Source organism: Gopherus flavomarginatus, chromosome 6 (assembly GCF_025201925.1).
Source record: "Gopherus flavomarginatus isolate rGopFla2 chromosome 6, rGopFla2.mat.asm, whole genome shotgun sequence".
NCBI classification, from domain to species: domain Eukaryota; kingdom Metazoa; phylum Chordata; order Testudines; family Testudinidae; genus Gopherus; species Gopherus flavomarginatus.
This window is the reverse complement of record NC_066622.1, coordinates 42269524-42285438: the sequence shown is the minus strand read 5'-3', so window position 1 is coordinate 42285438 and position 15915 is coordinate 42269524. Positions and strand designations below refer to the sequence as shown.

The following is a 15915-nucleotide window of genomic DNA, read 5'->3' as shown; positions in this document are numbered from 1 at the left end:
AATGGATGCTAACATACCATGAAACCTGAAATTCCATACAAGCATTTACATGCTTTCAGCTGCTGGAGTACTTCAATTGTACAAAAACTGAAGAGCCTTAAAAAAAGCTCTGCAATAATGAGTGTAACATGGAAATAATTTCTTAAAAGGAAGAGGAGGAAATTTGGACTATTATACAAATTCATTGCACAAGGAGTAAGAAAGCACTCCTGGAAAAGTTTTATTTATAGAGGAAGTGGTGACCAGTCAGAAAAAGAATCTGAGATACAAGATAACATGGATTTTTCCCAGGTTTTTGGTCATAAGGAACAGCACAAATGGAGCACTGATACTAAGCTTGTGCATGAAGAACCCTAGTCTTCCCTCCAGGTACACATCATAGCATTAATACGATTGGAGTAATGTGGTTTTCATCCATCTGAGCTATAATCCTCAGCAACCTTTTATGAGCTATATATGCTTAATGCCTTTACCTAATTTTACGTAAACGAACACACAAACCACCACCAGTTACCATTTCAACAGAAGTAAATAAATGAGAAAAGCAACAGCTCATCTGCTACAGGAGAGTTGAGTGAATAGTTGAAGATAAGCATCACAATGCAATTGTTTAAGAGGCTCTTGCTCCCTGGAACAAATGAGACATTTAGTGATGAGACTACATTAGCTTTAGTTACAGGGAAAGTCATCAAGTGATCAAAGGGTTTAAGAAGACATAAAAGCCCAAATTGATTTAGAGGAATCCAGCACGATTTCTGGGAAGAAAGGTCTTGTAATACGTAGAAGCCATAAGTGAAGGGCTAAACAAACACAAACAATATATATTTTGCAAACAGACAACCTAAGAGGCAGAATTATGGTATTGTAGGCGATCTGATGCAACAGAGAGAAAACTGGTCACAGGAAATGTAGTAGGTAAGAACAAACAATGGAGAGGCTGGGGGGAAGCAACAACAATGGCGGCTCATAGAAATCAGTTGCACAGTCTTTACTTATGTAAATAGTTAGGGCTATGGTATTGAAGACAACTTGGCTTGGAACACTATATCTGGAAAAAGACAAAGCAGTAGTACTTTTAGAGCAAGATATCCAAGATAAAGATACTTTAGAAGCTAATCTAAGTACAGGAGAAATTGATTTCTATACAATTAAAAGTCAGAGTGATGAAAAACCAAAAAAAGTGAAGAAAAAAAATTCAAGATATGCCCCCAAAATACAACAGGATCTAAACTGATCAGTCTTTTCAGATCCAGAGATACAATACATATCAAAGAATTACTGTAGATCCTTTAAAGTTGAAAATGTCTAGGTCATTAAGTACTTATATGGCATTTACTTATAGTATTCACATTTTAGAACTTATATAACTGCTTTGACAGTTGCAGTGCAGAGAAGGCTCATAGATAAATTTCCACTGTTATAAGCAACATTGATTAGAAGCATAATTTGACAAAACTTTTATGGTGACTCAATTTTATATTTATTAAGAGACTTCTGAATGTAATTACATCAAAGAAAACATTTGCAAGGTACAAAAAACCCCAAATATCAGCAAGATCTAGAGATTGTGAGCAAACATGTTTGGCAAGACACTTTTAACAAGAGTAACACACAGGATTGTTTACCAGAATAATTAAGCATAGGATAAATTAATTTTGATGAAACATCAAGTGAAAAGAGATCGATCTATAAAAAGCAGTTGGGCAAACAAATGAGCAAAACAATCTCGTAAGCCATGCTGCAAGGCCTATGCACGTAGGTTGTTGTCCCATATTCATATTTAAATAAACTTAAAATGTACTGTAAATGTACTCCCTGTAAAGAGTACTATTTATTATTGCCATTATCAGCCTTTTACAGTTAAAAACTTACGTGTTGAAAAAGTTAGGCTGCAAGACAGACCCAGGTAGCACTTCAGAGTTACTGCTAAGAAGATGACAAAGTCCTAGTAATGACCCAGGGGCAATAGGCTGTTTCATCAGTGCATTTAGTAAGACAGAACCTGCAAAGATATATAAATGCCTTAGGATGTTCTTTTCTATCCATTGGAATGTGAAACTAAAAGACTCTCACTGAAACAAGGAATCTAAACTCCAACAGACTTTACAGTATTTGTGGTACACCTAACAAAAAATGTGAATTTAAGATCTATCTAGAATATTTTTTTCACCTTAATTAGGGAAACAGATCTCCAAACATGAATTACATTTTTAAGTTAAAAGTCATCACCACAGGGAATCTACGGATACGTTTCTATCACATCTCAATTTAGTAAAATGCCTTATCCAAAGGCCTAGTAACACATCTACTCTATCTAATTACTTATTTGGCCCCCAGGACTGTATCCAAGAGCCAAACTAGGTGTTAACAGATATAATGCCACTCTGACCTCAGAATAAAATAGTGTACTGGTAGCTTCCTAGTGTTGAAGGCTTGGAGATGCTGCTATACTCTTACCACATGTACTTATATTTAAAAACAAACCAACTATGCTTGCATCTCTTCTACATCTTTTTACAGTGAAAAGCAATCATAACATCAATTGATTTGGAGTCAAAGAAAGAAAGAGGTGGCCATATAATTACACCACAGAAATTCTTCAACCCATATCTTTTCACTGGTGCCAAAGTGAATGTTTTTTTGATAAAGGTTATAGCAATATAGCATAACTATCTTCCTACAAGTTCTAGATTAAGATCCCAGTCCTAGTAATGAAAGCATTATTCCATAACCACCTTCCTGAACAATAATATTGTACTTTGTACACTACATAATAATATTGCTTAATAGAAGCATACCCAGTGGCCCTGAGACAACTTCTGGCTCTGGTGCCAACTAATTTCTGAATTAAGAAGATGGAGTTACCTTGGGTGTTTTGTCTTTGAACAAAACTGTAAGACACATTTTTCTCCATCACTTCTTGCTTCACAAGTTCGATTTCAGGACAGGGGGTCTTACTGTCTGAAACAAGAAGGGTACAGTGATGCAAGTAGTAAAACCAGCTCCTTATACATTTGTAACTATATTTAATCAGCATGCATATTCAATCACATAACAGTTGTGATATTGCTAGTAAGTACCTGGAGAAAAAAAGTGTGATTATGGACGTTACTTTGCCTTAACTCAGTTATTTCAAACAAAGTCTCAAGAGTTAATGCAGATGTGGCAACCTTAATTCATCCCTCTGCATTAGACAGTGAGAAAGTCAACAGAAAAAGTGTTCCTTTGCTCTACAGCAGTGGTTCCCAAACTTCAACAACCTACGAACCCCTTTCACTAAAATGTCAAGTCTCGCGAACCCCCCCACCTTAAAAATGAATATTTCCTGGGATTTTCTCCTTTACCCGAGTATAAATTATAAAAGCAGTGATCTTGGAAATACAAAATTTGTTTTTGTGACATGCTTATTACACACTATTAATTATTATTATTAATCATTACAGTATTTTTATTAGGTTATGAAAACGGCAACGCCCTTCCAAGATGTCACTTTCGTAGTGTGTATCACTTTGAATAAGCCTGTTATAAGACAAGGTTCCTATGTTTCATCAAGGAGCATCAGATGTGAAACAGCATGAAAGTATTTAAGAACCAGCTCAAATAGTTCCTCCTACACAAGCATTCAGGCCCTGAGCAGTCCAGGCAAACAACTCATGTTATAACAAAGCTTAAACTTGTTCTTCATAATAATTTTAAAAACAATACTAGCGGCCTATTTAATTTTAAAAACAGCAAAAAAATATCCACCTCCCTTTCCATTTCTTATAAGGAGTCTTGAAGTTTAAATCTCAGGATGACAGCTATGTTTGCTTTGATCTGCTGAGCTCTTGGAAGTCAAGGGGCTCCAGACTGCTGGCCCCATGCTGCCCAGGGTCGCTAGGAACAGCTCTATCCACCATTAGGTAATTTTTTCCCCGAGAACCTCCTGTAACATTTCGCGAACCCCAGTTTGGGAACCACTGCTATACAGTTTAGTCATAGGCTAGTTCAACATTACCATTCCACAGTGTTTTTTTTTTTGAGGGGGAGGGGGGGGAATTAGACAGTCAACATTAGTTGTCAAGGAGTGAGAATATAAGTGAACTTAGATTTTCAGGGTGACCACGCAGTCCTCAACAATACTTAACATTTTTATAGTTCTTTCCATTTGAGGATGTCAAAGTGCTTTACTATGTAATCAATGACACCCCTGGAAATCCTTGCCCAAAGTTACAATTAAAACCAAAACCTAAGGCAGATTAAATAAATTATATATTATGTATTTTTAAAAAGCCATTTATATAGATAAGAATATTGAGTGTTGTAACAATAATTGCTAAAAATCCAGTGTTTTGAAATGGATGTGTAAGTATTTATACTTCACAGCTATTGTGAGGTTTCTTGCACTTTTCTTCTAAAGCAGCCGGTATTGCCCATTGTTTATGACAGGATACTAGGCTAGATGGACAACTGCTCTGATTCAGCATAGTTGTTCCTATAAAGGTTAGTTGATCGTTTGGCCATTTGAGATCTGAGCAGATGTCTGAGCTTTATCGTTTCCTAGCATCAATCTGTGACTCTGCCACATGTGCATCACTTCACTTTACACCACTGTATTTAGTTCATTTTCCCAGCTTCGAATGGTCTTTTACAGTATTCTTTACTTATCCACATCATTTTTAAAATATTTATATTTGAGAGACAGATGAACTATTACACCCTTTTGGCAAACTTTTGCCATATTACCAACCTTCTAGAAGAGATGAAATTTTAATTGCTGTTTGGGTGTATGGACCTGATCCTGGACCCTGAACTCTCATAAAGAATCTAATGAGTAATTCCATTTACTTCATTGAGAGAATCTTGCAGTCAGATCTCTCAAAGTAGGATTCTCCAATAGTCATGTACTCTTTCAGTTGCTGGACATTGGAACAATTTTATTAATGGTATTGAATCCCCAAATCCATGCAAAAGTAATAACTGTGTAAACAGTCTTCCAAATCCTTCATTAAGAGTAAACACATAGAATACATATATTCCTTCCTTTTTTAAAGGAAAAGAAATATTAGGCTATTAAATGACAAGAGGTACTAATCCAAAAATCCAGAAAGAGATGTTAAATAAGGTAATTATTCAAGAAAGAAAGAACTTGGTTTTTGGCAAGAAACAGAAAACGTGTAGGGTTATTTTTTTTTTTAAAAAAAGCTAAAAACTACTAAGACAGCACAGCAAACTTTTATGCAACATGCACATTTAAATCTATGACTTTCAATCTAAAGCTCCCACTAGCGCTAACAGAAGTTTCATAGTTGATTGAGAGCAATATACATGCTCCTGAGACTGTACATGACAGCTAAAGCAAATTTCAGCCAGAGGGAGTTAATACAACAAGCTGCAAAGGAGAAGAGAATTTAAGTGGAAAGCCAGAGTATGTTACTGTGGTAAGTGAAGGAAGGCCACACAAAGTGTTCAGATATACAGTACAAGAGGAATACAAGCAATACTAGCTTATTCTAGCTCCTTTTTGGATGCTATAAAAACAGTACCTTACCCTCCTTGTTCAAAGAAGTCTCAGAAAGCAAATTTGCTGCAGAACAGGATACTTTAAGGGACATGTCAGCGCTGAAAGTCTCTTTTGTAGGAAAAGAGCTTTTTCCAGTCTGAAGAGAACATGCTTCCAATTTTACAATTCTGGAGGGACTCTTCCTAGGGCTAAAAGATTAAATCAAATGCTTGGATAAAGGATTACTTGTGTTGTGTTAATTTCTGAATGTTACTAATAAGAAGTATCACACTTTTTTAATACACATCAGTTTCTATGAATTCTGATGTGCCAAAGGTATTGCATTATGTACTAATTTACTCAAAGACAAAATTGCACATTTTGAAGTATTTGCTAACAGTCTGTGAAATCATAAAACAATCTATTTCACAAAGTACAAGAAAAACATACTATGTTTCCACCTGTATTTACAGTATTGTTAATGTATGTTATTTACACTTGAATTACTTAACTAGCTAGGGCATGATCCAGCTCAAAATACAGATAGCTTTGGGGGCAATGCAAGTTGCAGAGCGTGGCTGAATAAGTCAAACTAATTTTGTTGGGGAAGAGGTCAGCTTATCACAGGTCAACAGGAAAAAAAAAACTGTTATGACAGGCACAGTGGAAGAATTCACAGGAGAGCATCTTGTCTTCTGTGCTCTACAACTTCCTGTTATGGATCCACTGTCTCACCAGTTATGGCTGTACAAGCATGTAGTATACTACAAGATTAAAGTTAGAATAACTTCCTTCAAGCAGCTTCAAGAGGTAAAACATGTGGGTCCTGGTCCAGCTCTCAATTTAAAAACAAACAAAGCACAAGGAACTTTAAAATCCCATCGTGTTTGGGACTGGTGGGGGCCAGAGCAAAAAAGAGACATCCTCCCAGGCTAATAAAGGACAAAGGCATCATGTTAGATGAACTTTTGCAACATAGAATCATAGGACTGGAAGGGACCTTGAGAGATCATCTGTTCCAGTCTCCTGAACTCATGGCAGGACTAAGTATTATCTAGACCATTTCTGACAGGTGTTTGTCTAACCTGCTCTCAAAAACTTCCAAAGGTGGAGATTCCACGGCCTACCTAGGCAATTTATTCCAGTGCTTAACCACCCTGACAGAAAGTTTTTCCTAATGTCCAACCTAAACCTCTCTTGCTGCAATTTAAGCCTATTGCTTTTTGTCCTATTCTCAGAGGTTAAGAAGAACAATTTTTCTCCCTGTTCCTTGTAACAACCTTTTATGTACTTGAAAACTGTTATCAAGTCCCCTCTCAGTCTTCCCTTCTCTAGACTAAACAAACCCAATAATTACAAATGTCAGTACGTGCATTATGGTAAGAGTTTGAACCCAAAACATTAAAGAAATTTTCCATGCATTAAGTGAAAGAGTTCTCTTTGATCTTATGAAAGACCCTGGAGAATTGAACAGTTTTTAATCTGAATAATAAATATTTTAGAGCTGTATCAAACTATGCTTTGAATAAACCTGAAAACACAAATGTCAATAAATCTAACACTTTAAAATTCACAATAAAGGACACATTTTAGCTAGAAGCAACTTTACAATGAAAAGAGACTAAATCAGAGATTTACATTTCAGTCTTTAGCTTTGTTATTTTATACCCTGGGAAACTAATTTTCACACACTTTATTTGTTCATGTGATATTTGTGCTGCCTTTGACCAAAAAATGCTAGTGCACTGCAATTTTCAACAACCTTTGCTCTTTGCATTAGTAAATGGAGAGAGACATGGTTAGATTCTCTCCCAGCATAAGTCCACTGACACCAATGGAGTTATGCCAGTAGAGAAGTTGGTCTGCTATGTTTAATGAAACTCCATATGTGAAATAATTCACTTTTGAATTTTCTGTCTTTCAAAACTATTTGGTACCTGGAATTTGTAACTGACGGAGTAACAGGCTTAGTTCTTTCACAGTTTTGAAGTTTTGCTCTCAATTCATTCATTTCAGCATCTTTAAACTGCAACTCTGACTGCAATGACTGTAACTGAAAAAGGAATACAAGTAATTTTGCATTAAACACTATATAAAGTGGAAGAGTAACAAACACATAATTATAGAAATAGGGCTGGCAGGAACCACAACAGGTCATCATGAACCACAACAGTCCATTCCACCCCCTGCTTCCCTCCTCCCATTGGTGTGGCAGAATTAAAGTATACTTAAACCATCCTGACAGTGTTTGACTAATGTATCCTTTAAAACCTTCAATGATTGGGATGGTATAGCATAAGTTTGTTGACCTTTGATGCATGACTTGACCTCAGATCAGGAATAATCATTTCTATCTTAGAAAGAGTTAAGATGTTTGCTAAATTAGTGCAAACGAAACTAATGCTATAATGCAGACAGGAATAAACGAAGAAACAAACATTTTGCAGTGTGTCAGATTCCTAGTATTTAGCTTGTGGCCTACTAGTAGTAATAATTAGCATAAGGCCACATTAGGCCTAATACAAGTTACATCAGTAAGTAACCTTCGTCAAAAGATTTAACTATATATATTTTATGGTTAAACTGTCTAGACAGCAAAGGTTTTATTTAGCCAGGCTTCCTTAACAGGACTGCATACAGAATGTTCTATCGGTGCAAATGCTTACAAAAGTTGTCCCAAAAATGAATAGCAGGAATGGCAAATATAAACAAAAAGACAAGACTTAATCAAATAAGGTCTTGGAAATAAGTGGATCTAAGGAATAAGAGGCTAAAAAGGGAATCATACCCAGCCCTCAGCAGGACCTTGGGATAACACTTTGATGACCACCTCAATGCTAAATCTCATTTTAAAGGGAAACCACAGATTTGCGCATTCACAAGTATACATGATGTGGATTCTGTTGTCATTCTTGTTTTTCTAGTTCTGTGATTTTGCTTATCTTGATCATGCCATTAATAAAACTAATGTCTCTGTGTGTGCATCTCACCAATCATCTTCTTAATTTAAGTAGTCACCAAGGAGCAAACCTATTAAATGACAAATGCATTCTGTACCTCCAAATTAATCATAAAGTTTCAACTGCTACTAAGAAGCTTTAAGATAACCTTCCCTTTCAAGTCAATGTCAAAAGAAAAGGGCTTCACTGTGGAGATACTTGTTTATGCTAATAATTCACCTTTTGCTCAGCTACCACCAACCTTCTCACATTACATATATTACCATACCAAAACTACAATTATTAACTCAATGCAACTTAAGTCAAACACTCAGTTCACTTGTACGCTATCTCAGCTGAGAATCAGATATCATACAACACAATCAAACATTGGTACAATAAGGCAAACTGATCATGATGGTTACAGCAGTTAGTTGCTACTCAAGGGAGGATTACACTAGAGGACCTAAGTAGTGAAGTAAGCAGCAGCAACAACCACCTTTCACAGTGCTTTGGGGGGAAAATGACGATATAGGAAGTTGGGAGTTTGGCTGTAAAAACAGAGATACAATGCTTTTTAAGTTTTCAGTTATGGGGCTGTAATTCTAGTTTGAAGTTCCAGGTTCTTCCAAAAGCCACCTGTGCAATACTCCTATAATTGGTTAGAAGAACATCACCACTACCCCTATGAGGAAATTATACCATAATCTGGTAGCCTACTTTTTCCTATATGTAACTTTGCTGGATAAAAAATTAGAGGAAAGTTTGTTTTAAGTGCCCTTCTCTTGATTAGGTAATGATTGTGACTTAAGCAAAATAGTAATCAATTGAGCTTTTCCACATAAGGAATTAGACAGCTATAACAGAAAAGAAAAAAAGAAAAAAAAAACCCCACACACTACCTTTCTGAAGAACTCCTTTTCTTTTTCACTTAGTGTCTGATCTTTTTCCTTTTCCAGTAGCATGTATGATCTTCTCTGTTCCTCCAAAGTGCATTCCATCTGCAGCATTGAGTCCCGCAAAATTTTTATTTCTCCATTTTTAACAAGGATTTCATCCTGTATTTCTTTCAGCTGTAAGAAGAGCATACAAGAAATGTGGATTTACACCACCGATATTATGGATTCAATCCACCCAAAACCAACAGAAATCACAATCTGGCCTACAGTTGTTTTCCTGAAGAGTAACCTGATTTATTTTTTAAGCAGACTGGCCTTCTGCAGATCCAGGTATCATAAGCAGGGTGATTAAAGATACCTTAAACTGGACTTAATCCAAAGGTCACAACTAAAACCACCACCAAAAATTGCTATAATAACCGGTACACCAGCAGATTAAAAAAAAGAAAGAGGCAATTAACCTTTTGCTTAACTTCTTCATGTTGTGTTTGCAGTACTTCAAATCCAAATGTGTCTTTAATTCGAATATCTTCAGTGCCATTTCCTGGTGAAAAGAGGGAATTCTGATACCAGCTTCACTTTGAAGTATGTAACAAGTTATTATTGATAACATTTCAACATCTCGCCACATATATTCTAGCTTCTAAGGATTATATTTTTATTGGTAAAGGTCAGTAAATGTCCATTTCACTGTATACTTGCAAAACAATGAAAAAATACTTCTGTCAATCAAAATTTACAGACTGGGAAAGTGAGAAATGTTTGGGAACTCAGTTTGATTTAAGCATATTTTCTTTGTATAGTTTGAAACGTGATGTTGACAATTTGTGTTTTAATAGTTATAAAGCTTTAACTTTTTGAATGTCAACATCTGTCATTAAATAATTGTCTGACCCCCACCATACGTTCCCACAACTGTGAACATTTAAATTGATAAAAATTGAAAAAATGCTTTAAAATAATCAATGTCATCCCACTGAAAATTATAAAACAAATAAAAATCAAATTCTGCCAAGCCTATATACACACACAGTATTTTGGCACCAAGTTAGGAAATTGATACTTCTATTTCCACAATAAACTTTACTATAATGAATCCATTAGAATTTCTTTACTCAAAAAACAAAAACCCAGCCAAACAAACAACTTGTAACGAGGGTGGATAAAATTCAACTTTTTAAAAATTTAAGATTTTTATTATAATTTAAATGACAAAATAAGTTTTTCTTTAAAAAAAATAAGCCTGTTTCAAATGAAATTTGAATTTAATACAGAATATGTTAAGGCCTAAACTTATTATAATGTCAAAACAATCGCTGAATCCAGAAGCCTCTATCAAATATTTGAGTCCAAATGTGCTTTTTTCTACATAAAGAAAAAAATCAGGGGAAAAGCGTCAAGTTTTCAAGGTCAAGCTTTAAAAATATGGCACAATAGGTTATATAGTGTATTAAGGACTTGTTTGGTTTAAATAAGAATTAAATGTATATGTGTTTTGTGTGTTTAATTAAATTCCATTTACCATCCTAATGCAGCTTGACAAATCATGAGCAAAAAGTTAATTATCTGCTAAATAAGCAATGTATCATTAATTTTCTAACATACTAAAATGTACAATTAATGAAGAAGAATCTGAAAATATTAAGGTATGTCACTGCTTAAAATAATGTATTATAGTGTACCCTCCTAGGTAGCAAAAAGATGTATCAAATCTAGGGTAAAGGCTCTACTACTTAGTTGTAAATCAACATGTTTTAATGGTTATACCAACCAATAAGAATGCAACTTTTTTTAGAAAATAATTAAAGTACAAACGGAAAAATTGATTAAAATCAATTATTTAAATCGAGGTTTTCAACTTGGAGATTTAAATCAATCCACTCCATATGCAGTACCTTAGACTACTGAAATAACTGGCCACAAGTTGATTCTCCACCACCAAGAACTTTTAAATCAAAATTGCATATTTTTCTTAAAGATATGCTGTAGAAATTATTTTGGGAAGTTCTATGGTTTGTTATATACAAGAGGTCAGACTACATCAGGGATGGGCAAACTATGTCTCGCAGGCCCGATCCAGCCCGCCAGCCATTTTAATCCAGCCCTCAAGCTCCCACTGGGGAACAGGGCCTGGGGCTTGCCTCACTCCAGCATTCAAGCCAGGGAGCAAGGCCAGGGGCTGCTCCACACGGCTCTGGAAAGCAGCAGCATGGGCCCCCTCCGGCTCCTAGGCATAGGAGCAGTCAAGGGCATCCACTCCACATACTGCCCCCACCACAAGAGCCGTCCCCACAGCTCTCATTGTCTGGGAATCACAGCCAATTGGAGCTGCAGGGGCGGTGCCTGCTGACAGGGCAGCGTGCAGCAGAGCCACTTGCCCACACCTCCGCATAGGAGCCAGAGGAGGGCTATGATCCACCTCCCCCAAGCCCCAACTCTTGCCCCAGCCTTGATTCCCCTCCCATTGGTTCCAAACCCCTTGGTTCCAGCTCAGAGCACCCTCCTGAACCCCAAACCCCTCATCTACAGCCCCACCCCAGAGCCTGCACCCCTAGCCGGAGCCCTCACTCCCCCATGCCCCTGCTCCAGCCCTGATCCCCCTCCCGCCCTCTGAACCCCTCGGTCCCAGCCTGGAGCATCCTCTTACACCTCAAACCCCTCATCCTCAGCCCCACCCAAGAGCCTGCACCCCAGCTGGAGCCTTCACCCTCCCTGCACCCCACCTGCCCTGCCCCAGCCTGGAGCCCCCTTCTGCACCCTGAACTCCTCATTTCTGGCCCCACCCCAGCGTTCACCCCCCAACCAGAGCCCTCACCTCCTCCCGCACCCCAACCCCCATTTTGTGAGCATTCATGGCCCACCATACTATTTCTATACCCAGATGTGACTCTCGGGCCAAAAAGTTTGCACATCCCAGACTAGATGATCACAATGGTCACTTCTGGCCTTGGAAACTATGAAATTAGAAGAATTTAAACATCTAGTTTACTTTTTGATATTTATCTTGATTGTTTACTTTTTGAATTCGTTCTCAGTGAAAGTTGACTTAAAAACAAACAAACAAAAATGACTCTATTTTTCTTTTATGTTCCTATCCACTTTGACTTGTTTGGATTATAAATATTACTGGATTTCTAATTTATGCAATCATTTCTATTGGTCTTATGTTTGTAGAAAATTCTTTTCTCCTACCCCATTCTCACACACGCCACTTAGATTTTAAGCCAAATTTAACAGAAAGTGTCCTTTAAGCGTACACGTTGTTATGACAGACAAGCAACGAGCTCAGAACACCAGGTAGTCTCCAGTGCCCACCCATCAAATCTTAAACTGGCATAAACCTGGGCTCTGAACTTGTGACTAGCTCCATGCACCAGTACAGAGTCTTGCCCACAAAGCAGAAGCTTCAGGGTTAAGAATCTATTTAGCTTTTATAAATTCAGATACTGACCAGATAAGGCTAAATTCCTAACAATTAAAAAATTTTCTTTTCCATGACAGCTTACTAGAACTCAACTGACAGACACTAATATTTGAGATATTTTTCTTTTGTTTGTAAGGTGCTATGTAAACTATGCATAAAGCACCGATGAGAAACAGCCACATTCAGCATGCTGTACAGCTTTCTGGAGGGGAATTGGGAAGAGAGGGAGCATTTTGGCCAGGGCACGGGCAAACTTCTACTTACACAAATGCTACAGGACCTTTCACATACTGGCCGAAGAGTCAGGAACATGGATATTCCTGTCTTATCTGAAAGACTCAATATACAATCATGTCACACAAAATTCAATGTACATACTCCCTCTCAGGATTTACAAAGTGATGTTTCAGGGAAGTGAAGTATTTCATAACCAGTGCTTAGACCACTAGTAGAGTCTCATTAAATTTAAAATGTTATCAACAGTAGCGCAGATAACAGCTGAGGTTTGTTTTGGCCAGAAAAAGTTATTGATCAACTTTTACAACGGGTAGAAAATCCCACCCATTCAGAGGATTCAAGTTTGTTGCATGATATTTATGAACAGGTCACCCTCCCTCCTCTCCCAAAAGGGAATTTAAAAATAACTTGTGGGTATGACAGATATTACACAATCACGTGTAGCCTAGTGATTAGAACCGAAGTCTGGGAAGCCAGGTCTCCTGCTTTCTAACTCCATTTCTGCCTCACACTTGATGGTTGTCCTTCAGCAAGCTACTTCACCTTACTGTACCTCAGTTTAACCATCTGTAAAATGGGTACAGTAGAACCTGGTTCAGAGCCATTGTGAGACTGAGTTAAAGCTTGCTAAATTGGCTTACTTTCCTTAGATAAGGCATTGCACACACATAAAAAATAGTGCTATCATATCAAAATGTGATCTTTCCAAATGATCTTACTTATTTGGAGCACAGCTTCTGGGTACTTCTTACTTAATGCTATTTTATCACATGCAGTCATACTATTTGCCAAGCTCTATAACTAGTTCTTTAAGACATGTCATTAGATGTACATACCAACTCTGAAATGTTGACAGTTAAGTTAACCAGGAACTAAGATTCCCCTGACTATTAGAACAATTTTCCCCACTAATTCTGGTAACTCAAGATAGCTTCAAGAACCTAAATGAACATTTCAGCAACAGTGAAATTTACTTTGGGGCTGAGATTTAAGAATCTACTCAAAAGATAAATTACTTTAGACATTTTTCTAGGAAGAACAAGTTCAGCATGTCAATCCCCAGATCTGGAAAATAAGGAGACACCAAGGCAATCACATCCCCAATTATACTCCCATATTCCAAGACTACACATACCAAACTGGTCTTTCATATTTCTTTCTGCACTAGAGGCAACACTCCGTTGTTCAGTATTCAAAGACTTTTGATTAGTGGTGTTTAGGGTTATGGATGGTCTGTCATTCTGTTCAGGTTTCTGGACGTGTGTTGTTCTAGAAAGAGTATTTGACTCTAGAACTTGTGATAAAGCCTGTGAAGCAATTACATCTATTTCTTCCAAGTCATCAGCTGTGAAGTCATCATTGTCTCCAAAAGGATCTTCTGTTTGTTTGGACTTTGACTCAAAGCTTTTGTAACGCTTGTTTGGGGGGAAGCCATCTCCATGGTTCCCAATACATCCTCGACTAGTGGATTCTCGATAAACAGAAGATGAAGCCATAATCTGTGCCTGAGCCACACCATATAATATGGAGCTATTTCTCTTCTTATTCCCAAATAATGAGTTCACTGACATTCTGTATAAATATTTACCCTGTGAAACAAAACAGAACATTTTAATGTTCAAAGGACCTTTTTCCAAAATATTTTTTTTCCCACAAAACACAAACAATTGAATTTATGAAGAAACAAGTGTGCTACCGCACAGTGATCTGGGTTCAAGAGTCTCCAGCACAGTCCTTCATTAGCTGACTGGAAAAGATGAAGTGATGTTGCAAACTCCAGAGCTTACCATCCATTTGGAAAGCAATTTTGGATCATTTAATGTAGAGCAACATACAAACGCATCGTGCCATAAGAAATGAACAAAAGAAACAATTGTAGTTTTGTTCACATCCATAAGAAAAATATAATTCTACAGATTATTATTTAACACCAAGGAAATTTAACTATAGGACTCCAAGAGGAGCCTTTCCATGGATCAGAAGGGCCAAACACCCTTTCAAAAACTTCTCTGGAGGAGGAGAGAAAAAGGAGGAGACGTGTCCCTGTTCATGCCCTTGAAACACTGCACTTCATGTTTTCCAAGAGCAAGATACAACGTGGTCTTATTTTTAGGGTCTCTGTATAAGTTAAACAAGAACATAAAACTGTCACAGTAAGCTTAAAAACAGCAACATATTTTTTGAAGTTGCATTAGATTCTAGAGTAATCTTGTGTCAAAACTAGCTGATATAAGGCATTCTTGTTAGCTCATCCTATGTAACACTGTTACAGTTTTATTTTAATTCCTCCAATTAGAAAAGCAGCTTTCTGACATATGCATAGTAAAATACTATCTGTATATTACTCTGATGTTAAAGTTTAGAACACACTAAAGATGCTTAGTTTCTTGATAGTTGTCCCCTTGGCATCTAAGTACCCATATATGACATACATCAAGTGGGACAGACTTCTGCCAGTCCTGCCAAGATCTGTTTTAGAAAGCAACAGTTAACTCTAAGGCCTGATCTACAGTAGGAAATTAGGTCGGTATAACTACGTCACTTAGAGGTGTGAAAAATCCACAATCCTGAGTGACACGGTTAAACCAACCTAACCCGTGGTGTAGACAGCATTAGGTCAAGGGATTAATTTTCCCGTCAACCTAGTTACCACCTCTCAAGGAGGCCGAGTACCTACGTCAACAAGCCCTCCGGTTGATGCAAATACTGTCTTCGCTAAAACACTACAGTGGTGCAGCATTTTAACTGTAGATAAGCCATAATCATCATGTTCTTTAAAAGGTTTGTAAAAGTTAGGGGCCTAAGTCATTCTCCAGTGTCTCATTAAATGAAGATGTACAAAATTAGTCTGAGTATCAAAATATTTCTATAAAACTATGAAACTGGTTCTCCTAAAGGAAATGCTAGAAACCTTATTCTGTTTGGGACATTCAA

General features: G+C 37.1%; 1 protein-coding gene across 4 annotated transcripts in view; it reads right to left on the bottom strand.

Annotated features, from left to right (window-relative positions):
• The window catches only part of ATRIP (ATR interacting protein), a 32100-nt gene that overhangs the window by 15284 nt on the left and 901 nt on the right, over positions 1-15915 (bottom strand). For 3 of the 4 annotated variants that reach the window (XM_050957758.1, XM_050957759.1, XM_050957757.1), the window contains exons 2-8: positions 14117-14570; positions 9782-9864; positions 9324-9494; positions 7420-7535; positions 5531-5691; positions 2866-2961; positions 1873-2002 (exon numbers count right to left, since the gene is read on the bottom strand). In XM_050957758.1, coding sequence (XP_050813715.1) covers positions 1873-2002; positions 2866-2961; positions 5531-5691; positions 7420-7535; positions 9324-9494; positions 9782-9864; positions 14117-14552 — 1193 coding nt within the window. In that variant the 5' untranslated portion in view covers positions 14553-14570. The remainder of the gene's footprint in view (positions 1-1872; positions 2003-2865; positions 2962-5530; positions 5692-7419; positions 7536-9323; positions 9495-9781; positions 9865-14116; positions 14571-15915) is intronic. The other variant, XM_050957761.1, reaches the window with a different exon arrangement.